We start from the raw sequence: 26,543 nt of genomic DNA on the forward strand, positions 1-26,543 counted from the left end.
TGCTCAAATGTAATTTTTCCCAGATCTGATTTTTTTGCAGGACTGTTCACACTGCAGTCATAGATGTAGCCAATATCAGATTTGCTGTGTGAACAGATTATGGTGCTAAACTGACCTACATGCGCAAAAGTACTGTTACGAACAGAAAAAAATGTATGTTTATGCACGCAACCGATTGAAGTTGTCAGATCGTGCTTATATGATTATTGCCCTTTTCACAACTGTGGTGTATTTCATCAACTGTAAAGGGTTGTTGTGCTACTACTGAAATGTATTTCATCATTTGAAATCTAAAAGAAGTTACTTGTGATTAAAAACATTGATCATTTGTGATTTATGACAACTGCGGTGCGCATCTTTCTGACCACCAGTGTCGTGAAATAATAATGAGCAGCCGCAGACTTCACTGTGAAGGCATAGTTTGTTTATGTCTGTTTGCAGAGATAACAGGCACATGCAGAAGGGGGGTTTGGCTGCTGGAGCACCTGCCCTTTTTTTAGTGGAGAGAAAGTTCATCCTTAAAATTAGGGATGCACAGTATATCGGCGGCCATATTGGTATCGGCCGATAAATGCTATTTTAAAGATTATCGTTATCGTTCCGATGTCTAAATTAGGCTGATATCTTTAAGCCGATAAATTACATAATTTTACAGACCTGCCTGCCGCGCTCACGTGGGCAGAACTTGTTCAGACTTGTCCAGTGCACAAAAATGGATCTCTCCCCACACTGTTTATTCCTTCAGTCTGTCTTTTTTTTTTTCATGTGGCATTGCTGTGCGTTAATAACTCCGTAAGTAACCACGTTTCGTATCATTGTAGATATGTTTGATTGTCATTGTGTATTTTGTTTTAAATCCCCTCAGGAAAAATATTACATGTGTAAACCTTTCCTGCTATGTCTCTTTGTTGTGTTAGAGATAGCAGGGGAGATTCACTTATTACTCCAGGGCCGAATAATATTAGTTTCGTGGTGAACTGCCTTCTGTTTTAGTTGCAGCGGGTGAATGAAAGAGGACACATGTAACTTGCTCCAAAATCTTTATTACTTTCCGTGTGGTACAAATCGGTCACCAAGAGGGAACATCACTGAAAATATTCTCATTGAGAAAAAAACGCTCCTCTTATCTCTCTCCCTCTCCGCTTCTCACACACCCCAAACTACAGCCCAGTCCCTTACAGGACCCGCACATTTTACAACACATGTAAACATAACAGTTGTTTGAAATCTGATTATTTTTTATTATCAATGCGTTGCTTGCCATGTGTTGTTGATGTAAGATTGTTTTCAGTTTGATTGGAATATTCATATTGATTATAACGAGCGTGCATGAGAGCTATCACCTATCACACACACACACACACACACACACACAAACACTGTAGCACGGGAAAGAGGTGAGAGGTGAATCCAGTCAAAGGGGCTCTCCACTAGTCGCTCATTCTGTCTTTATATATGATGCTCTGTGCTTGTCAAAGTCAGCTCAATGCAGGTTTTGTATCAAAATCTGACTCTGATGGCAACTCTGCCTTTACACTTAAGTAAAACTCTCAGCGGTTTATCATAAACTTTTCATCAATCATTTTCCTGTGATTGACTGCAAGAAAGAGTGCAGAAGCGTATTCTGATTGACAAGCAGAACCTACATGTGTTCAAAAGAATCTAAAACGCCAAAAAGGATGAATCTGTGCCGCATTTTCTAAACGTACTAAAAGGTACTATCTCTATTTAGCTGTTTGCTTGTACAGTGGCTCTAAACTGTTAAAACACCTCTGAAAAAGGCTTTTTCGGACATGACATATTTGTACATATGTACATCACTGTAACACATTTTATTCAAGACCATTTGAGCTGGTTTCAGTCCTTAGTCTTTATATATTATTTTATTAATATATTAAAAAAATATATATATAACTTGCTTGTTAATTAAATTCCATTTTGTTATTTAACCTATTATTTTTATGCAACAGTCAAGTTGCATGTTAATTTGCTATGAAGAAAAGGGAAATAACTTTTTGCATGCTGATTTATGTGAAATCGTGAATATAGGGCTATAATCACCTTGCAATTTTGAAGTTATAGCTTTTTTGCTTTGAGTTTAGACTATTCGGTTCATAAGAGCAGCTCAATCTTTTATGAAGTTTGCTGTTTAAAAATACAACATTTGGAAATCTATCGGCCTACAAAGTCTGAAGAAATATCGGTTATCGGTATCGGCCAAAAAATTTATATCAGTGCATCCCTACTTAAAATGAAAGTGCACGGATCTTTTGTCCGCAACAACCACAACGCTCTTCAGCTTTGCGATCAACCCGTGCCCCAATCGTTAATCAGATTGGTTTACAAGCAACAGTTTTGCCTTCAAAATTTTCTTCAAAATGAACAACCAACTTTCTGTGGTAAAATAATTACCCTGTGTGCCATTCTACTGCTAGATGATGTTTGCAGCACAAAATGATGACGCTTGTTGCTGCAAGATTATGTAAAAGTCACATGAAATCCGGCATAACCGTTTACACTGCGGCCGCATTGCAAAACATCAGATCGGTGTCTGATTTAGGACTACATATGAAAGTGGCACAATACTGAAGTGCAAAGATCAGATTCCATGCTGTTTGGGCTGTTCACACTGTCATTACCTGAGTCACATGTGGGCAAAAAAATCTGATTCGGGCACATTTGACTGCAGTGTGAACGTAGCCTTTGAGAAAAGAAACATACATGCAAATTATCCTTCCCGCACAGCTCCCAAATAATCACTCTGTGCAACAAACTGAACGCTATTCACAACTCTACTATTCACAACTGTTATTCACTGCCTATACAGGTTCTGTTCACTAAAGTAGACATCGTTCTAAGGCAAGCCCGTTCTTTCTGGTAAATACACAGCTCATGTTCAACTTATGTGGGATTTTGCGGCCACGAATACGTCATTACATTAAGAAAGAAATAACATATTTGGGTGAATTGTACCTTATAAATGCAGTATGTGACTTATTTCTTATTGGAGTGGATCAGTATTATAGTATATTTTCAGTGATTTCAGTCCTACAAATTACACAAAATTCAAAATAGCCTACACATTTTATTTACATTAAAACAGCTAGGGCAGCAACAACGAATCGATTAAATTGATAAAAATCGATTACCAAAAACATTGGCAACAAATTTCATAATCGATTTGTTGTGTCGCGCGACACAGGAACATTTAAATAAAAAAAAAATAATACTTTAGTCCATTGAGGAGCAGAGGGAACACGGTGTCTCTCGCGCACTGATACAGAGTTTGGCGCCTCATAGACAGGGATGAGTGGGAAGGGAGTTTAACAGCAGGTAAACCGTAACCATGACAAGTTAGCGTCAGATCAGCAACTGAAAAATCCAAACTGAGCTTTGTTGGCTGGCACTAAGCCAGTGAAAGACGTGTCATATTATCACTATTATGCTGCATTTATGTTTTAGACATGCAAATACACACAAGTACTAGTAAAACAATACATTTAGAGTCTGTAAAACACAGAAGGAAATCTAACAATACATTAAAATATAATTTGCAGATGTGTTTTATTTATATCAGATACACATAGTGAAAGTAACTATAAAGTAGAATCTACTCTTCTCTAAGTTCACCAGCCACTTACTTGCATGTATGTTGAGAGTAACGATTGAGTTTACGTGCTGAATCCTGCATGTTCTACTTTATAAATGAGGCAAACACATGGCTGCAAGTAAACATAGCAAAGCTCATCTCACGTCATAGATCACGATCACTTACACGTTGTTGTGAATTGGAATGTCAGGTAGCTGATGACATGATGAGCAAGCATGTGAATATGTTGAATTAAAACAGAAAAAGACACATGCTAAAATGGGTACATCTGTCACACAGTGCTATTGCGGCTGCGGTGTGTCACGTGACAAACGGCGCATCGCCACGGAAACATTAATGGTGAGCGTTCTAAAGTAATAATTGCCTAACAAAATGACTATTTTAAACTTACCAGTGAAAGGGTTAATAACAGTAATAAAGCAGCGGTGGTGGAGTTATTTTGCACTGCAAGACTAAAGACATGTCTTTATTCACTCACCTCTTTTGGATCACTAATTTTTTCATCTGTTGTCATGTATAGCTACACTGCAAAAAAAAGCTGTTTTTACGTAGTAATTTCATCTCGTTTCCAGTCCAAATATCTCAAAAATACTTCAACGAAGACTAGGCAGGAAAAATGGCATGAGAAAATTAAGTGTTTGATATTATATCTCATTAAATGTAATTTTTCTTACCCCATTGGCAAATATTTTTGCTTGCTTTAAGCAAACAATCACTTAATTTTGAGGTCTTTTTTCAGAAAACAAGACATATTTTCTTATGCTACTTGATGTGTATGGATTTTAATTAAAGATTTTTTGAGATTTGGATTGAAAACAGGACAAAACTTCTTAGTTAGCTTTTTATTTTATTATTATTATTATAACAGCTCAGGGATTAACTTTTTTGATTAAAGGGTTGGAAATAAATGCTTTGCTTGTTGTTTTTAATCCGATTCGAATAAATGATTGACAGATTAATTGGTTATTAAAATAATCATTAATTGCAACCCTAAAAACAGCACTTTGATACTAGGGACTGATGTGGGTCAGACCCAAGAAATTTCATGTCTGAGCAGACAAACCCGATTTAGGGCTGCCTTAAATCTGCTGTGGAAATATGACTTTAGATTACTTCTGACATTTTTTTTAATGTTTTTTAAAAAATTACTCTTGCCTGACACACTTATTTTTGCACATAATGTTTATGGTCAGTTTAAAAAGTAATAGTTGGATTAGCAAAACAAAATCTTTTTATAGATATGATTAAAAAATACCTTTTCCTAGGATTTCATGGTTTTCTTCTTCATGGTGTATTTGGAGTTTTCACACAAGAGCATCCTCTGGCCTACAGAAATAGAAAATTTACTACTAGTCACAGAACTATGCTTTCCTGCTTTTACTAGATTGTTATTGGATTATGGATGAATTGTCCAGCCCTATTATTGCCACTTAATCCCATTGTCTATCACTCCGATTCCATTTGCAGTGCCTTTTTACAGTTTGTATGGGAGCTTTAGGCCTCTCAGCGTAAGGCTCCAGGCTATCACAGGCTATGGGGTGCTAGTAGCATAAGTCCATCATTATCTGTTTTTTGCACATTTATGCAGTTTAGCACACACACACACACACACACAAGCACACACACACACACACACACACACACACACAGGCATATTCTCATTTTTTCCCCCTCCATTTTCTCTCATTTGTGCTTCAGAAAAGGTCTGAATCTTATGTGAATGTCACTGTTTTGTGCCCTGATTATGACATTCTACCTTTTGCTACCTTTTGCTGCAATAACACTCGCTCTTTATAGTATGTACTAGTGTAACATTGGAACGCTGGACAATGGAGATAAGGATCCACACAAAGTTTATCTAGGGCTGCAGGATTCATCGAAAAAAGATCATAATTTCGATTTGACCCTACACACGATCTTAATTTAGCTTTTCTACGGTTCAGCCAATTATATTTTCAAGATCAGGAAGGGGCGCAAAGCAGTCATACAAGTCTTCACAGCAACATGGGTGCCTCCAAATGGCGTTAAAAGCAGCACATTTGTATTTATAAGACATAATTCACCCAAAAATGTAATTTCTGTCTAAATGTAATGTAATGCACGCCAATGATGCTGACTTCAGTGAACAGAAGCTGCAAAGGCTGTGAATACCATCTAATAAAGTTTTAAATAACGTTCAGTTTGTTGCACAGAGCAATCGTTTGGGGCCGTGAAGGAGGTTAGATTTGAATGTACTGTGTATTTGTTTTGTATGTGTTTTTTCTCACAGTGACGGCAGCCATGAGCCGCACTCTGAAGTTAAAATAAAACTGGCCGCACATCATTCAAATGATCATAACACATTTTACAGTTATAATTACGACAAGCATTTTTCTTTCATTGCTAACACATAGGGCTCAATTTTGACGATCCAGGCGCAAAGTTCAAAGCATTAAGGGCTTGTCAGAATCCACTTTTGCTATTTTAAGGAAGGAAAGATCTACTTTGCGCCGTGGCGCATGATCTAATAGGTTTGAGCATATTCTCTTAATGAGTTACAGGTGTTTTTTGAGATTAAACTAATCAAAGTCTCATCACCCATTCCCTTTAAGAGTTAGTTGCGTCTGGCCATAGTGCATTTGCTTTTTACTGACTTTGTAAGTGGAAAAACTGAGCACTTCACTAGAGATAAAACAGTTAAACAGAGCATCTACAGGGCAAGAATGAGAGATGAGCCTCCTCATTCTTTACTTTTACTTTCACTCTTGTGGAAAGAAAAATGTGATCCATTAGCCTAAACATAATTAATTTTGTTTATTAAGCACAGAGATTTGTTTCAAAACTATTTTTAAATTCAAGTATAATTTCCAGCAAACAAATAAATGAACAATAATAACGAAGTGTGTTAAAAAATGTGCTATGCCCCATATGGTCTAGCCCTTGTTCTGCATTGTGCCGGCTGTATAATAGGGCCCATAGTGTTGTGCATGAAAATAAATGTTTACTGTGTCAGTATAACTACCCTAAACTATCTAATGTTGAACATAGGCCAAATGCAAGAAGGAAGCTGATAATGACAAATGTCTCTTTTTACCGGTGAAAAAAATGGTCCAATAATGTTGTCAACAACAAATGACAGGTGTTTGTCTCAAACATAATAATTCAACTTCAGAATTATAATTAGTTGTATTCTCATGTCATCACTTTAGTGTGAATTAACAAACAGGACATATTAAAAGTCTGTTCAAGTACAGAATAATGACTATATGAAATTTAGCATTTTAAGCAATAGTACATATAGGCATATAGGCCTAATGTTATTATTGTTATTTTACCATATGTTTCAGGATAACAATAATAATAGCCTACTCATATTAACTTGTATTTCACATCTACAGAATGGTGAGAAACTCGTGATCTTGATTTTCAGCAAAAAATAAATAAAAATAAATAAAAAAATAAATAAATGTGATTCATATTTTAGCCAGAATGGTGCAGCCTCAATGGTCAAACAGGTGCAAACAGAATCATAAGGGTAATCCAGAAGAGTAGTCAGAAACAGATGAATGGTCAGTAGAGGAGGCAAAACAAAATTAACGAGAAAACAAGGCAAGGATCAAAACACAGACCAGAAAAACACTTAATGCTACAGACTAACAAGACTCAGCCATGTGTGTGTGTGTGTGTGTGTGTGTGTGTGTGTGTGTGTGTGTGTGTGTGTGTGTGTGTGTGTGTGTGTGTGATCAGAGGGAATCAGGAATTGGTTTGTGAGAGGTGCATGATGGTATTTGTAGTTCTCCTGCAATCTGGAAGGATTAGATCACTGATGATTGTGACACCTAGATTTTACACAGTTTTTAATCTATTAAAAATGTTACAGTGAAGTAAAATTATTTTCTTGATTATGAATCAAACAAACAGAGAAAGGAATCAATGAATGGATGTGGAAGAGGGAGATAGAAGAGCAAGAAGTGTGTGTATTTACGTACACACATTCATATATATCCTCACATATATAAATCCAACATTTCCTAAATGAAAAAGACTTGTCTATTTGTTTGTATATTGTGTCTGTTGTACTTGACTTCAATGGAATGGCTAAAGAAAACAGTTATGGCTTTTTGGGTTTTCCCTTAGATCTCATTGATCATTAAATCAATTAGAGAAAGCAGATTTCAGAACCATAACACACTGTATCTGTTGTGTGGTATTCACATTTTTTATAGATTTTTTTCAATAAAAGTTGACAATTAGCTAAAATGGTATTATCTGGATGCTAGTTAAATATTTTGGTGCTTAAACAGATTTGTATTATTTATTTTTTCCAACATGTCTTTTAATGTCTTTTAGATCACCAAAAACTGGAACGAGAGGCCAGAATTTGTCGTCTACTCAAGCATGCTAATATTGGTGAGTGCAACCACACACACACAAACACGCACACATGCACACACGCATGCACAGACACACACACACACACACACACACACACACACACACACACACACACACACACACACACACACACACACACACACACACACACACACACACACACACACACACACACACACACACACAGTTAAGGTTCCTTTACCACAGCCTTAAAGCACTAAATGTTCCACAAATTGATGAGCTGTTTTATGTACATTACATGTAGCATTTAAAATATACTAGTATTTAAACCAGATGTAAAATGACAGATTCAAACTTAAAAGTAATTTTTCTGTCCTCACTGAACACAGAAAGTTCACTCCCTGCTTGGTGAGTGCTGATGGTATGAGAAATAAACACAAAGCCCAGAGTGGATCTGGAGTAGAAGCGTTAACAGACTCCAGACATGCTGAAGACAGAGCACAGATGCAACATCAGACAAACAAACAGGAGCTGCAGTCAGATTGCTGGGCATCTCCCAGCCTAACCAGCTAAGATCAGGCTGGAAAGGGCTGAAAACTAGCCTGGAAATAGCCAAAACCCCTCTAAAACCAGACTGGTCGACCAGCTAATACCAGCCAACCAGCCTAGGCGGGTTTAAGCTGGATTTTTTTGGAGGAACCTTTTACAAGATCCTATTTTATACATTTTTCCACCAGGGGGCTGTTTTGTCATGCTGCGCCTTTAAGGATAGTCCTCCCCGCCCATCGTTTCTACGTGCCTTTCTGCATGCCTTAATCTTCTCTCTCGGCTGCGTCAGACAACAGACAGACCTAATCGAAGAAGATCTCACCTAGCGTTTGTGAGAAATACTACATTAAGAACTTTACCAATGAGTATTTGTTGTGCAGTTGCATCAATAAGTCACACACAATGTCTTTACAAAGTTCACGTGCGCACACACACACACAGATACACACGCACACACACAGCGCAGAAGACACACACACACACACAGACAGACAGAGCGCGCGTTTAGCTTTGCACTGTTTTTGCACGCATATGTGACACGATACAGCTTAATCTCCACTGCTGTGTGGATATCTGTTATGTTAATGTAAAAAATAAACCTGATTGATAAACCTAGCTTGATAAAGTTGGTTGTAGGTTTAATATTTGCCGGACATTCACGCACGCAGTTTTAGGGATCTTGTGCAAATTACATCGAAGCTTTGTAAAAGTTGTGTTTGCATTTTATTTTTCAGTTTGGCTTTTCATTTTAATATTGGCAGTCTTGACACGGAAATGCAGTGAAAATAAAATTGGCATTCGTTTTAATTATCGATTTGACAGGAAAGATGTGTTCCAAAGTGAAAGTCAAAGTGAAAATTTTATAGTTTCATTTAATTTTCAATTTCGGCAGATATTTTGTGAACAGTGTTTTAAAATGAAATTGTTAATCTCATTTTAATTTCCATTGTTTATTTGATTAATTTAAAATTGGCAGGAAAATATAAATAAGAATAAATAAAGAAAAAATAAATAAAAATCAGAATAATAAAGTTAAATGATAAGATAAGATTTGTTCGCTCAATTTAGTCCATAAATAACCTTCAAAACAGTACCCTGCTGTGGAACGATCGTGCTAGCCACTGCGCCACCATGCCACCTGGAGTCAACATATTTGCCTGTTATATCACATACAGAATCAAACAAGATTTACAATTGGTACTTCTCTAATTTTTATTAAAATATAAAAATAACCCATGTAACATATATTACGGTGAAGAGTATTGAACAGTATAGAACAGCATTTAACTTGTTTTGTGAAGAAGCATTCCATAAGATAGCTTTGTAATGCATTACACTAATTGTTGTTGTTCTTCTAAGAGGGACAAAGAGTGTTTGTTGGGTGACAAACTTAAAGGAAGGTTCATGTGTTTTAGGATAATGCATTCATTTAAGACGTATGGTGTTTGGTTAGTTTTATTGCATTTTGGATTTGATATGCCATGCTGCACCAAAGTTGGTAAGCAGAACAGTGTGAAGAGTATTGAAAAACGTCCTGCGAAAACAAGTCAATTTATGCAATTAGAGAATCTTTCATGGCACTTACGTTTATGAATCTGTGCTGAGTGATTCATCCTAAAGAGGTCATGCAAATCTGACCTCTCGCTATTAAGGTGGTAACAGCTAAAAATGGCCAAGCTTTTCTGCCCACTCTCACCCACCTCCTAGCCAGCTGCAAGATTACAAGCGTGGGTGTTATCTAGCTGTAATTATGGCTATAACACAAAGCTACAGATACAGAAAATTTAGTATCACATTCCCGCCCCCATATGTTCATCTTCTTACATGAGAACACTAAGCCATTGAAACAATTCTGTTTGTTCATGTTCCAACGTTTAAATAGACTTACATATTTTTAGCAGTGTTTATTCAATTATTTGACAACCTCTCTACTCTGCTAATATTTAATTGGGTTTTAATTATTTGGGTGCCACTTTCGTTTAAGTATTAATTCCCATAGCTTATTGTTATTATTAAGATATTGGATGTTTGTTTGTACTTATAAAGTATGATTATATTCTACAACCCCCAATCCTACCCACTACCTACAGTTAGCCCAACAACTACCTTACTAAATATTATTAAGCAACAAATTTATTACTTTATTCAGCTTTAAATCTTAGTTAATGGTTTGTTAATACCACAATTTTTACCTTAAAATAAAATGTAATAAAATTCACTTTGTTCTACTTTTATACAATACAATACATAAACATTTTTTGTGTCTATGGTGATTTGATATAAATATACAACACAGACTCATTGGGGGTATGTGCAGGGCTACATATTTGAAAAACCACAAATACATGCCCTGGCATATGTCTGGTTGCCTTTTGAGTGCAAAACAAATGCTATGGGGTGGTCAGAGATAATAATCAGCATAAATGAGTACACCCTATTTTGAAAATGAATATTTTTATTCATTTATCAGTGGCAATGTATTTTGGTGGATTTAAACAAAACAGATTTATTAAACAGATATATATTTTTCAAATAATATTTAAGTCACCAAACACATTTAGAAATTGAAAGATAATACAATTAAATTTAAGCAAAATATTGCATAAAAACATATATATATATATATATATATATATATATATATATATATATATATATATATATATATATATATATATATATATATATATATATATATATAATATATATATATATATATTTTTTTTTTTGTTGCTTTTTTGCTTTTCCTGTTTTTTCCTCTTTTAAAAATTAGTTTTTAATATTTTTCTATCACATAAATTTAACTGCACTGGTTTTTGGGCCGTTATCGTAAGTTATTTTGTTATATGAGCTCTAGATTTGGCTAGATTAGTACTGACTAATCTAATATATATGCACAAATTAAAATACAATTTTATAACATACAAAATCATACAAAGACAAACACTTACCCAAAAAATGTTATGCCTTTATGCTTTGTTTTGCTATTTTGCTCGTTACTACACTCTCAGAAATAAAGGTACGCAAGCTGTCACTGGAGTGGTACCTTTCCAAAGGTACACATTTGTACCTAATGGGTCCATAATGGTACCACAAGAGTATATATTAGTACACTAACATTTTAAGAGGAACATATTTGTAATTTTTAGGTGTTAATGTTTACCCTTTAGGTATTAATATGGACCTTGAAGGTACAAATGTGTACCTTTTGAAAAGGTACCACGCCAGTGACAGCTTGCATACTTTATTTCTGAGAGTGCACACCCATACACAGCGCAAAAGTCTGGCATGTTCTGATTGGCTTTGGTCTTGACTAAGTGTGGTGGAATGTAGGCATTGAACGATGACTGTTTACAAGGTATACCACAGTTTGAAAAAGTCAAGATTTTAAACTCTTCCGTTATACCGTTTCTATGGTGTATGTATGTTTTTTTTTTTTTTTTAATACATTTTATTTTAAGTTTTTTAGGACAACAGTATCTTCAGCAGAATAGATATCCAAGAAGCCATTTTAAATTGTAAATCTGTGTTTTTGAAACTAATAAAGACCACAGAAGTCAATGATTCATTTGAACTATAAGTTTCTCAAAATGAAATATATTGTGTTCAAAGGGGAAACAAAGTTTTTGTTTTTTACCCAGACATTTAAAAATTATATATTTTAGAGCAGTAAACACAATACACTCAAACCATGAAACCATGATATTTTTATCCAAGGTTATCATACCGTCACAATCTGATACCAGCCCATGCCTACTTGAATGACCTTTGTCCTGGGAGCACTGTACCAATATGGTGGCGTTATTGACGCATGCACAGGGCCTGTATGCAATATCTATTTTTTGTATCTATGCGGGTAGGTGTGATACCGTCAATAACTTCTGTTCATTTTTACACTACTGCTGTCCGTTTATCTCTGTATGGACACCTTTTCAGTTTGCTTGGTAGCTCACCTTGTATGGCGTCAGACTTGGGGTTTGCATTAGACCAGAAAACAGGGGTTCCAGAAACCAGGTAAAAACAAAGTTTGGTTTATTTATAAACTAATTTCGAGAGAATCGCATGCTTATGATTGAACACAGCTGGTACAGCATTAGCTCCACATATTTGCACCAATCAGATTAATACTGACACACTATAAATTATCTGAGCTTTCTACTTCAGTGAGTAGCACTCTTGCCTCACAGCAAGAACGTTGCTGGTTCGGCTCTCTCCAGGCCACTTGTCGTTTCTGTGCGGAGTTTGCATATTCTCCCTGTGTTTCGAGTGGGTTTTCCCTGGGTTATCCGGTTTCTTTCCACAGTCCAAAAATATACACCATAAATAAATTGAATATTTCAAATTGCATCCTAGCAACTCTTAGTCTGATATATCTCAGAAGTTCACAAGTAGGGGTGTTCTCGAGAACCACCTAAGCTCAAACTCTCCTCTTGCCCTTCAAACAGTAGGGAGCCCTGGGCTCAAGGATATTCTGAGCTCAGGGCTCTCTCCCAGAACAGCATGCCATACACACTTTATTATCAATCATCACCTAAGTATGTACTCTTGAAAAAAGGGGCTAGAAATAAAGGCTGCAATGTGATATTCTTTAGTTTGCTTAGTGAAAGGGGTGAATGGGTCACTCAATGGCAAGCTAATATACACACAACAGGCTGAAAGGCCTCTAATGGAAGTACACGAGAAGGACTTCTAAACAGCACGTACGAGAATATGTGGCTCAATATCATATTTAACATTGTCAACAATGTACACAGTGGCATGTGGAATGGATTTGTAAAAAAAAAAAAGCAGATGTGGCTTCGCCCCCATATTTTACAGTTCCCAAAAATCTAGTCCTGGGCACGTAGTTCCAATGAGACTGTGTTGCAACTATGACAACATTATGAATTTAAAATCCCAAGTTTTTTGAATCAAGATGTAGCGCAGTAATTGTGAGGGCATTTGCGGTCAATAGTCAGATTTTCATCATTATGGCAAACATGAAACCCAGTGGCTTTCCTAAACTAACAGAGGGATTTCTCCTCTCTAAAGCAACCCTCAGCTGGAAAGCAATTCTCTTTCTGTTACCATGGCAACAGGTTTGCGCAGGCAGCTGTATCACAGATGAGAGAGATGCTTGAGATATTTATACAGGGGGATTCCTCTATGTCTCCTGTTTCCCCACGCAATCTATCCATATTTGTTAATCAAAAGGTCAAGCTATTTGATTCCTCTGAGGAACTGCTAATTACACACTTTAATGAAGTAGCTGTCATGATGCTTCAGTATACGATTTCCCTTCTTTTGACTGGGGTTGTGCAACCATTTGGATTGTGTAGCTCTAGGGCACACCTTAGTGCACTGCCTACCTAGACACTGTTTTAGGCACTGTAGGCGTACTCTTTACATGCTGTTCTAGCAACTAAATAGGGCTACAGTATAAATATCTATTTTTGACTAGTTGTTGCCATTTTTATTATAAGAGCAGGATTTTCATCTCAGCAGCTTATAATAAAAAAAACACTGCTCTATAGCACAAATAGTTTCAACAGTTGTATTTGTAGTTGGCTGTTGTGGTTGTGGCAAAATATCCTAAATAAACTCCTTTAACTATATGAATGAAAACAGGGGTGCTTAACCCTGTTCCTGGAGATCTTTCTGCAGTGTTCAGCTCCAACCCTGACCAAACACACCTAAACCAAAAAATTATGACCTGAACGGCACTTGATAATTGTTTCCAGTAATGGGTAAGTTGAGCCTAGGGTGAGAACAAAGCGACAAGCAACCATTCATTTCAACGGAGAGTGAGCAACTTCCGGCGATGTCCATCTGCACAAAGGACATCGACTGTTGGCAACCAGTTGAGATATATTCAGCTGCAGACCCGTAGAACCACACACGTTCCAGGCACACACAATCTAGCACACACGATCTAGGCAAACTATATATGGTAACTAACTAACTCCTTTGGAGCATTATCGACACCTTCTGAATTTCACTAATATGGTGATCGTGACCGCCCGTGTAACAACTGCTATTCATTTTGAAATGTTTAAGGCTTCCCACTTCAGTCATTATGTCATCATTTTATCGTTTTATCTTTTCTGAACTCAGATTATCTTTTTTGAACTCAGATAAAAATAATTAGTTTAACACATGACATGACCAACTGTAGAAAATTAGAGAAAATTAAGTGTAATAAACTAATTAAGGATCATAATATTATCATACTTGGTTAAAATCGTTTTGCTGTTAAATATAGAAAAGCAAACAATGATGTCACATTAAAATAAATTACTATAGTTAATCATTTAAACAATATATAGTAGCTATAAACTGACTATCTTAACTGATTATTTGATTATATATATATATATATATATATATATATATATATATATATATATATATATATATATATATATATACATATATATAATTATATATATATATATATATATATATATATATATATATATATATATATATATATATATATATATATATATATATATATATATATATATATATATATATTTTTTGCTATACTTGTTGCAACTATAATTACCACTAATTACCAGTACTTTTTGGTTTAAAAACAATATATTACTTACTATAAATTATAGTATTTAATGTGGGAAATCATTAATAAAAAACTTTTTAAAAAATAAGCAAATAAATATTTTTAAATCGCCTAAGTAAAATATTAATATAGACATTTAAACATGTAAAAAGATTTGTATTACATATAAAACTGTATTATTGACTATATTACCTTGATTTTCTTCTATTATAAATGAATCCATTATATAAAATAAACCTGTCCAATTTAGATCGTTCAACAAGGCCAGCGAACGAGTATCTGCTATATTGACTCTGTCAGATAAATAATGACTGATCATCTATGATGGATGATAGAAAACTCTTCAGTCTATTATATTGAATGGTCTGTCACGATCACCTGTCACGATCGCCATATTTGTGAAAAAGTATGCACCATTGTTTATGGTGTACAATATTTATTAACTATATATAAAAATATATTGATGATGATGTTCAAAAAAAACGCTAATAACATTAACATTTGTCGTAACCATATATGGTTTGCCTAGATTGTGTGTGCTGGATTATGTGTGCCTGAAATGTGTGTGGTTTTGCGGGCCTGCAGCTGGATATTATTGAACCAGTTGAGCATATCGAGCAAATAGACATAGTTGAGAATCCTTTAACTTTATGCAAATGAAGAGCAACTTTCTTGAAGGACAGCTAATAGGAGCACCAGTAGATCCTCTGTGAGCTCGCTCAGAGGACGGTTGTACTCTTCATGCTGTAGACCTACATTACACAGACCTATGTTCTCAGCAGGTCGCCATCCAGAATGACAGAAAGCTACATAGTTGCTGCTAGTGTGAATAAGGCATAACTATCTATCTGGTCAGCAGCTAGCTCTCTGCAACTCTCACATGGTCGGCATTAAAGGTAAGCAGGGTTGCGCCTGGCTTTATACTTCTGCATCAAGCTAATGTTGTAGAGTGTTTAAAATTGTCAAGTCCCGTGAAGGAGCTGCAGATAAAAACTGTTGTTTTGTGTTTACCTTAAGTTGTTGCACGTCGACTGGCTCCCACCTCTGAATAAGCAGGTTTTAGCTACTTGTATATTAAGATAGCGTTCAGAAATAACAAACACCTTCAAAGAGACTCGTCACAGAGGAACATAAAAACGTACTGCCAGCTTGCATTTCGAAGTGCTATTGCAGAGCAACACAAACAGCATGCAGACGTATAAATGCATGGCTAGTTGCAAGACATGAGACGTGGGTCACACTGATTTTAGATGAGGTATTGAACCGCGGTCCTGACTCTCCTTTGTCAATAAAAAATCCCAGGATGTCCTTTAAAAAAAGTGTAGGGGTTTAACCCTGTCGTCCTGGTCAACTTTTCACACTAGCCTCTGTGCATCATGGCCTCCTCACCATCCCCATATCCTAATTGGTTTCATCACTCTATCTCCTCTCTACCAATTCAATCTTTATTTCTATAGCACTTTTTCAATGTAGGTTGTGTGAAAGCAGCTTATGAATCAGCAGATGTCTGTGGTCTGGTGCAATATGGCTGCCATCGTGTCATCCAGATAGACGCTGCACACTGGTGGTGGATGAGTATTCACCCTAAAAATGTGTAAAGCTCTTTGAGTGTCCAGAAAAGCACTATATAAAAGTAAGGAATTATTATTATTATTATTATCTGTCCAAGTATTACCTGTAGCTCAAGACACTGGGTTAAAATTCCTATTCTCTATTCAGCACCATTAAATACTGGTTTATATGTGTTTTTTTAATTATTATTTGAAAGATTAAAAGTAGGCAGTTGTCTTCAATAAAGTGCTTTCCATTTATATAAAATAATGTAAATGTAATAAAAAAAATATGGCTGTATTATTTAACATACAGTTGAAGACAGAATTAATTTCGCCCTTTTGACGTTTTTTTTCCCCCCCAAATGATGTTAAACAGAGCAACAAAATCTTTACAGTATGTCTGCTAATATTTTTTTCTTCTGGAGAAAGTCTTATTTGTTTTATTTTGGCTAGAATAAAAGCAGTTTTTAATTTTAAAAAAACATTTAAAGGTCAATATTATTAGCCCCTTTAAGCTATATTTTTTCAATAGTCTGCAGAACAAACCATCGTTATACAATAACTTGCCTAATTGCCCTAACCTGCCTAGTTAACCTAATTAAGCCTTTAAATGTCACTTTAAGCTGTATAAAAGTGTCTTGAAAAATATCTAGTCAAATTTTATTGTCTTCATGGCAAAGATAAAATAAATCAGTTATTAAATGAGTTTTTAACTCAGTAAATTGTCATTTTTGGAGCTTTGGTGTTGCCGCGTTTTTTTAAATACATAATTTTGTACTTTTTGCTGTTTGGCTGAGCACTCATTTAAAGTGATGTGCATGCCTTTGTGCATTTTTCTATCATATAATATAAAATATTCTGTATTTACATCAGATACATTTAAAATAAATCATTTTTCATTAATCCGGAGTCACCACAGCGGAATGAACCGCCAACTTATCCAGCAAGTTTTTACGCAGCAGATGCCCTTCCAGCCGCAACCCATCTCTGGGAAACATCCACACACACATTCACACACACACTCATACACTACAGACAATTTAGCCTACCCAATTCCCCTGTACCGCATGTCTTTGGACTGTGGGGGAAACCGGAGCAGCCACGTGAAGGCAGGGAGAACCTGCAAACTCCAAACAGAAACACCAACTGAGCCGAGGTTCGAACCAGCGACCTTCTTGCTGTGAGGCAATAGCACTACCTACTGCTCCACTGCCTTGCCTTTAATATAAATATATAATCATATATTAAATATGTACATTTCCATGGAAATCTCTTAAAATTGACACACTGTAGATATAGAATATAAAGCAGAGATATAAGTATTTTAACAGAAAAGGCCTAAAAGATCTGCCCATTATTCATCTGACAATGAAAGGAAGCAGAGGCAGAAATAATTCCAATTTGTGCAGTAAATGAGTCTGTGAATATCTCACTCCCACGATCTAATGAGAATAAAAGTGAGCTGTACGATACAATCTAATCAGTCTCTCTCTCTCTCTGTTTTGTCGACAGTGAGGCTCCATGACAGCATATCAGAGGAGGGTGTTCACTACCTTGTCTTTGATTTGTGAGTATTTTTCTGTGTGTGTGTGTCTCCACCTGTATGAGGTCATGTCTTCAGTTTTCCTGTTAAATAAATGTGACTGTTAATTAGAGCTCCTCTATTCACTCCTAAAAGCCACAATTCACAATTCAGACTGGTTTAAAATATATTACATGCATTATCATTATGTATATCTTTTACTTAATACTTACAGTATATAATATATATATATATATATATATATATATATATATATATATATATATATATATATATATATATATATATATATATATATATAATATATATATTTATTTATTTATTTATTTATTTATTTATTTATTTATTATTATTTTTTTTTAGCAATATCACACTCATAGCCATGTGATATTTTATACGGGGTGTAAATAAATAGGAAACAAATACAGAGTGTCTTAAAACCTTTGGCCTACCTTTGGTCTATCTTTTAACCTTTGCCTATCCAAGTCTTAGGAACAACAAATAATAAATTGATCTATAGCTGATCGTTTGATATCAGAAGTGGCTTATATGAAAGGCAAAGTCCTAGATTACTCTTATTTTACCAAAATAAAATATAATCATGGCTTGACTTTTAATTATTTAATTAGGACAGTAAGGTCTTTTGCTCAAACAAAAGCCGTCACTTAATAGAAATAATGTACAGTATACAATATAAAGTCATGCTTGTCATATTGTGTCTGACTTTCATGAGCTTGGAGGACTGCATCCAAACATCTCTGCAATGACTCAAATAACTTAATAACCTCATTAACCTTATTAACCAATGACTTCCATATAATTCCATATGATTAATAAAGTCATCTGGAATGTCAAAGAAAGCGTTCTTGCAGCACTCCCAGATTTCATCAGGATTCATTGGATTCATTTTCATTGCCTCCTCTTTCATCTTACCCCAGACATGCTCAATAATGTTCATCTCTGGTGACTGGGCTGGCCAATCCTGGAGCACCTTGACCTTCTTTGGTTTCAGAACCTTTGCATGAGAAGGAGCGCTATCCTGCTGAAGAATATGCCCATTCCTGTAGTTTGTAATGTAATGGGCAGCACAAATGTCTTGATACCGCAGGCTGTTGATGTTGCCATCCACTCTGCAGATCACTTGCACACCCCCATACTGAATGTAACCCCAAACCATGATATTTCCTTCACCAAACTTGACTGATTTTTGTGAGAATCATGGGTCCATGCGGGTTCTTCTACAGTATTTGTGATGATTAGGATGCAGTTCAACAGATAATTCATCTGAAAAATCTACCTTCTGCTACTTTTCCAAATGATCAACTTGAAGTCAAGTTATTATTTGTTGCTCTTACAACTAGGATTGATGACAAGACTTTTGTTAGGTAGCATAGATACCCAAAAACAAACAAACAAACAGACAAGTCTTGTTTAACAATATAGAGTCAGCAATAGATTCCAGAAGAACTGTCAGAGGGAAGGCTGCTCTCAGGAAGCTATACAGTACATGCCAGTTATTTATTTTGTCTTTCTTTTAACATTCATTTTCAACATTGTTGTGTTCATTAAGTTCATTTTCTTAACAACCTGTTAAAACATAAACTGCTAGTTTAAATGTAGTAGATATGTCATTAGAAGTATAACTACATTTTTTGAGCAAGAAACTGGGCAGGACAACTCTTCTCTACTGTGTGTAGCTTATTTGCATCATGATGGTCATATAAATGGCTTTGCTTGCCTGTTATGTAACCATGTGGCATCATTAGAGCTAATGATTCCCATGAGGTAGATGGCCATACCATTTCAAATGCCTGACCACGTTGAAGAGTGGGCAACAGGCAGTGTGGGTGAAGGTATTTGTTGGCTTAATTTAAATATGATTCATTCAACCCAAGCTGCCGTTTTACCATGGTTTAATATTTCTACTTTCAGGTACCGAGACAGAACCTCTGGGAAACTGCAATTTATAACTATTTCAGTCTATTTTATACTATTATGTTATCCTTTTTAAACTGACAGCTAATATCAACACATGACGAAATGATTTCATCAGATGACATGAATTGCTCTACTGCAATGGTCTCAAACTCCTGGATGGCTGCAGCTCTGCATAGTTTAGCTCCAACCATCTCCAACTCACACCTGCTTAATAGTCTATAGCAAAGTTATTATAGGTAACAAAAATGAACGAAAAATTACAACTAACATTTAAAATCATTTTCGTTAACTGAAATAAGAAAAAAGAGTTTAAAAAAAACTAGAACTAATTGAAACTGTATTGTATATATACAAAACTTAATGAAACTAACTATAGTTATAAAGAAAACGTCCTTGGTTTTCATCTTTGTCAATGTATTTAATATACATAAGCCTACTGTTTGCCTTTTAGAAGTAAATTTATAAAATTATTAATTTAACACAATTGTGCCCAATAATGGGTTTTATTTCTGTATTAGTCATCGCTATCGCAAACAAATCTTTTTAACCAGATCTTCTAAGTGAAGTAGTTGAACTAGTTTAACAAATTGAACTAGTTCACCAAATTGATCTGACTATTTTAAAATGATTCACGTCTCCAGTAAGCACTCTTATCCGCAAATAAATTACTTTTTAACATTCCTAATACCTCCTCTGACTTGAAATAAACCAATATACACTGAGTCAATCAGTAACTAGAACAGTGCACAGATATCAGATTGGAGAAACAGTGAAACGATAATTTTGCACATGCGTGATTCAGTGAACCAAACACAAACAGTACATGACAACCTGCTGTGACTGAAATAAACTTGAACTTGAAAGTTTATTTCATAACAGAAAATCGTAATGGAGTTTAAATATGTGAGTCGTGCTTCAGTTAGGTAGCAAAACTTAACTGTAAGAATTTTTTAGATCATGGTGATGTTTTAACTGACTGAAATTATGATTGCTGTCTACATAATTTTGGTATGTGGAGTCCTAACATGCAGGCATTGTCACAACAGATCCAGTTCACGTTAAAGATCTGAACTTCTCATCACTAGTGTGTATCTAACCTCAGAAGTAGCCTTGCACACATATTTTACCAAAAGGCTGCTGTCTTTTGGGCTGTTGTATTTGAATTTAAGGATGGGTAAATGGTAGTGGTAGATGATAGAGGTTAAGTGTCCTCTGAGTCCATGTTTCAAAAAATGTATGGTTGAGTTTTTATTATACAATATTTATTATGATGACTTTGAATCTTGCACCTAACAAATATCCTTATTTAGAAAAAAAATTAATTTCAAAATATAGAAACCAATAAAAACTAGTAAATCTGCCCCTAAAAATTGATTTTAAAACTAATTGAATTTGAAAACAAAAAGTCCAAATGAAAACTAATGAAAAATCTAAAACTATTATAACCTTGGTTTCTAGTATCACGCAAATCCGTGTCTGTTATGAAGTGAATTTGATGCATGAATGAAGCTGATTTGATGCGCGAATGAAGCGAGTAAACTCAAAAAGTTCATGCGTCTATTTATGCGTGTATATGATTTATCCACGTGTACCATATGTAGTGAGAATAGTTTTTTTTTTTTTTTTTTTTTTTTTTTGCAAAAATAAACTTCAACCACTAACTCTTCACAGCATAATCTTTGGGTAGAGAAACTAACTTTCCCTCACACTTCAGAGTACAGCGTCTATGTGACTTGATTCAGCCGGGATCTGCTACAGTGTTTCTGGACGGACATTCATTATTCCTGGCTCTACGCGTGCAACAAATGGGCAGAGCTTGAGTTTCATATCAACGTCATGCCGACACGGCTAAAGACTCGTTACAGCAGCAATTAATTCGAACCACTATGAGTCGACTCTTTTATAGATGTAGTTTTAAACACGGGTAACTTATAGATTTAAGCCTTAGCTGGATATTCACTTCACTTAGAACTGTGTTACACACTGCATGGAAGGTCACTTTCAAAAACCCGTAATAGGGGCTCTTTAATATACATCTGACATTATTCATCATTATCCTTTTTTTACCTTTAAACCTGTTTTTGTGTACATATAAATAAATAATCACTACAAAGTATTTTTCAAAATGAAGTCTTTAGCAAAGCATAATATCAAGTATAATTTTGGGAAGTAGTTTTTCTGTTTTTGATGAATATTTCTTGCAATTCATGATAACATGAGGTAAAGTATTCAACATACTAGACATTAAAAAAAAAACTTTTTAGTAGATGCAGTAATCAAAATTAAATTTGCTTGAAGATTCCTAAATGGTTTAATGAGTTTTGCTGCTGTGTTGCCAAGACAACCTTTTAATTCAGATGAAAATGCCTGATGTGTTAATTTTTGTACTGTTCAGAGTACTTACATCAGAGTGAGCAGAGTAATGCACAGTTTCTAATGGAAATTGTCTCATTTTTATACATTTTTCATCATGTACTAAAAACTTTTCTCGTTTCTTTCTGGTCTTTTCAAGATGCAAATGTAAATCTCTTACACGCTGAGCTTCCTGTTTAATACAGTTGCTGAAATTACACTGTCTGATGTGTTGAACTTTTTCAGAGTCACAGGAGGGGAGCTATTTGAAGATATTGTTGCCAGGGAATACTACAGTGAGGCTGATGCCAGGTTGGTGTTTGTGGCCAAATACAAATATATTTTAACCCCACTTACAGTATTAGAAGGCATTCATTTAACACTGTAGGCAACACTGTTAACTTAAGGCTAATTTATATAATTGTGAAGCTTTAAAAATGGCAAATATACATAATTGTGAAAGATATTATAAACCTATTCAACAAAAATGCACTTACAGTTGACGTTTATAGGGCAAGACTCTATCATTTAGTATATCTGCATCTGCACCTGTCATTCCTCCCACCAAACAGATCCATCATCACAATATTATCTAATCCCCTATCTAATCCCCCATCCCCTGGTCCTCAATCACATATCACTTTCTTTTGGCGTAATCCCTGCTTTATCAGGAGTAACTACAGCAGAATGAACTGCCAATTACTCTGCAAATGTTTTACACAGCAAGTGCCGTTCCAGTCACACAACCCTAGCTCAATTTGCAGTGCTAGGAAACACCCACACAATCCTTTCCCATAGTTGCTTAGCATTTACCTTCTACTGATTTATGTATTTTTCCCAGAGATGGGTTGTGGCTGGAAGGGTATCCGCTGCATAAAAAACAAAAAACTTGCTGGATAAGTTGGAGGTTCATTCCGCTGTGGCGGCCATGGATTAATAAAGGGATGCCACAGCAGTATGAACCGCCAACTTATCCAGCAAGTTTTTATGCAGAAGATGCCCTTCCAGCCACAACCTATCTCTGGGAAACATCCACACACACACATACACACACACTCATACACTACGGACAATTTAGCCCATCCAATTCACCTGTACTGCATGTCTGTACCGCATGTCTTTGGACTGTGGGGGAAACTAGAGCAACTGGAGGAAACCCACGCGAATGCAAGGAGAACATGCAAACTCCACACAGAAATGGCAACTGAGCCGAGGTTCGAACCAGTGATCCAGCGACCTTCTTGCTGTGAGGCAACACTACTACCTACTGCGCCACTGCGTCGCCTGCAGTGGTTTGATTGTGTCAAATTGTAAAAGTAGACTTTTAAAAAATAAATAAACAATATCCTGTTTTAGAATATAATATAGCATATTCCCAATAATATTTGTAAAGGAAACATAGGCACTATATGTGTCGTTTGCATTCAATTAAAGGGGACACGGTAGCGCAATAGGTAGTGATGTTGCCTCACAACAAGAAGGTCGCTGGTTTGAGCCTAGGCTGGGTCAGTTGGCATTGATGCATTCGCATGGATTTTCTCCGGGTGCTCCAGTTTCCCACACAAGTCCAAAGACATGCGGTACAGGTGAATTGATTAAGCTAAAATTGTCCTTAGTGTATGTGTGAGAATGAGAGTGTATGTGTGTTCCCCAGAGATGGGTTGCAGCTGGAAATGCATCCGCTGCGTAAAACATATGCTGGATAAGTTGGCGGTTCTAAGCCTAAAAGAAAATGAATGTATGAATGAACATTAAATTAAAATAGAACCAAAACTTACCAAACTACTACTACCAAATACTATTACCAAAACTAATACTGGATTTTTGTATTTTTGTGTGTATGTGTAAAACAATATAATTTGCACAAAAAGAGTAAGGGGGTTTTCTCTATAGAACATGTGACCCCGTATCATTATGGACATTTTACAAGATAGCATATGTTGGTCAAACAATGGATCTGCGACAAAGCAACTACGGATTTGGGAAACACTCATTACTATATAATTATTTTCTCAAACGATGCATGGTACTCTGATAGTTCAGCCACGAGTAATGTCGCTGTTTGGAAACGCAGCCCTGTATAGTACATTAAAAACAATATACGAGCAAAGTAGTGTTTCTGAATTCCTAGTATTCGAAAAACAATAATCGAGAAGGACCCTGATGACCTACTACTTCCAACAAGATTCTGAAGTGTGCATACGATATCTCAAGATGCATTGTGAGATTATTCATGAATAGTAGCACAACTGATGTTGGCTGGTCAGGTGATAATGACAAATGGTGGATGCAGTACGTCTGAGCTCCATTTATACTATTAAGAACGTACTTTTCTAACGTTCAAGTAGTAAATTTAAATTTAAATGTAGTAATCACTGAGTAGTGAGATGTGCTGCATTAATAAGTTGGATTTGCTGTTATTGAAATATAGGTTTGCAAAGTTATTAACATTAAAAGGAATGTTTTGTTGATGCAGCTTTCATATCTGCCACTGAAAGATGGTACGAATAGTCTGATAGTGGCTCTCTTACCGGTGAAATAGCAAAGCAGTTCTTGGAAGGCTTGACTTATGAACCAGCTCTCAACTGGCAATAGCACTAGCTCCACACGCGTTTTTTCGAGCTTGTGGAAAAGGGGTGTCAGGATCCTTTGACGTCCCAGTTTTGTTTGTTTTAATTGAATTGAGTTCTGTTTTCTGAATGCAGCTGTACACTATTAAAAGATTTTAAAGAATATCAAATGTGATGCCTTAAGGTCACTATATTATGGCGCCATCATTATTAGCAACAGGACCAAAAAAATGCAGTAGCTATGTCCAAACATACAGTAGTTGCATACTACTCGATTAATAAACATTTGAATTTGAATGTACATATCCACGGGTAAAAATGAGATGAACATTACCGTAAAAATACAGTCGTAAATCCACCATGTCATTATCACGACATACCCACATCAACTGTGTCGCTTCACTCCCTTTCATAAATTGTCACTCATGGCCTTCATAGTCTCACCAGCTGTAGTAGTTCATCCTCGTACTCCTTACATATTTGGACATATTATTAACTTACATAATAATTTTTACACATAATTTATAAGTGAAGTATTTGATTTGGGATGCACCAATCCAGAAGGGGAAGTGGGGATCAATTAAGCTTCAGTTAGGACCCGGAAACTATTGTCTATTACGGTCTCTGGACTCTGGACAGTTTTTACGAGAAATCCATTTGTCAAGTATCCTGCAAATGCAAGCAAGCATCCAAAGACCTGCAGTTCAAAATACATGCACAACATACATTATTTTCTTTTAAATTGTCTTGTAAATGTTTCCCCATAGACCACTGTAAGTGCATTTCATGGAAGCCAGAACATTCTACACAAAATTCACAAATTAACACATTCAGAAGAACATTTACCTATACAGAAGAAGCATTGTTTATTTTTAAGTTCAATGTGGGGATGTTGTGGTGATTTTGGTTTATTAATTAGTGGGAAACACCAATTTAAATCTAGCTTCTTTCTAAAGAGATTACTCACCAGCTAAAATGGTCAATAATTACTTAGTCACACATTGTTCCAAACCTGTGAGAGTTTTGTTTATCTTCGGAATACAATTGGACAATTTTATGAATTCTGAGAGATTTCTGTTTCTCTATTGATAACAAGCATGTCAAAGGTCTAGAAAAGTAATAAAATCATTACTGAACTAGTCTATGTGACTCCAGTGAAATTTCACTTTCAAATTTGCAGTCATGTGTACTCTGTGTAAGGCAGGGGTGTCCAAACTTTTTGCAAAGAGGGCCAAATTTGATAAAGTGAAGATGCCCGGGGGCCAATAGTTCCTTCTGATATTTTTTCACCACAAAAGTTACATGAAAATACACACTGTTATAAAACAATTTTTATTGTCACAATTACCTTTATTTTTCAAATGGCAATACAACCAAATATAAGCCACTCAGGCAGGAATGAACAACTTTAAACACACATTTCTGCCTTTCATTCATATCTGGAGAGTTAGATAAAATTTAACAAACTGTATAGAATACCTTACATTTCAATATTTGCCTCATGAACATTTTAAACAGTAGTTTTAAGTAA

General features: G+C 35.5%; 2 protein-coding genes across 20 annotated transcripts in view; one reads left to right on the forward strand and one right to left on the reverse strand.

Moving 5' to 3' along the window:
• The window catches only part of LOC147843209 (uncharacterized), a 527,423-nt gene that overhangs the window by 393,258 nt on the left and 107,622 nt on the right, over nucleotides 1-26,543 (reverse strand). The window lies entirely within an intron of this gene.
• camk2d1 (calcium/calmodulin-dependent protein kinase (CaM kinase) II delta 1) overlaps nucleotides 1-26,543 on the forward strand; it is a 157,534-nt gene that overhangs the window by 58,195 nt on the left and 72,796 nt on the right. For all 19 annotated transcript variants that reach the window (XR_015494685.1, NM_001114708.2, NM_001003602.2 and 16 more), the window contains 3 exon segments: nucleotides 7,940-7,999; nucleotides 18,122-18,176; nucleotides 22,689-22,754. Coding sequence is in view for 12 of the 19 variants with exons in the window: in NM_001114708.2 (NP_001108180.1) it covers nucleotides 7,940-7,999; nucleotides 18,122-18,176; nucleotides 22,689-22,754 (181 nt within the window). In the remaining 7 variants the exon portion in view is untranslated.

The sequence above is a fragment of the Danio rerio genome, chromosome 7 (genome assembly GCF_052040795.2).
Source record: "Danio rerio strain M-AB ecotype USA chromosome 7, GRCz13ab, whole genome shotgun sequence".
NCBI lineage: Eukaryota > Metazoa > Chordata > Actinopteri > Cypriniformes > Danionidae > Danio > Danio rerio.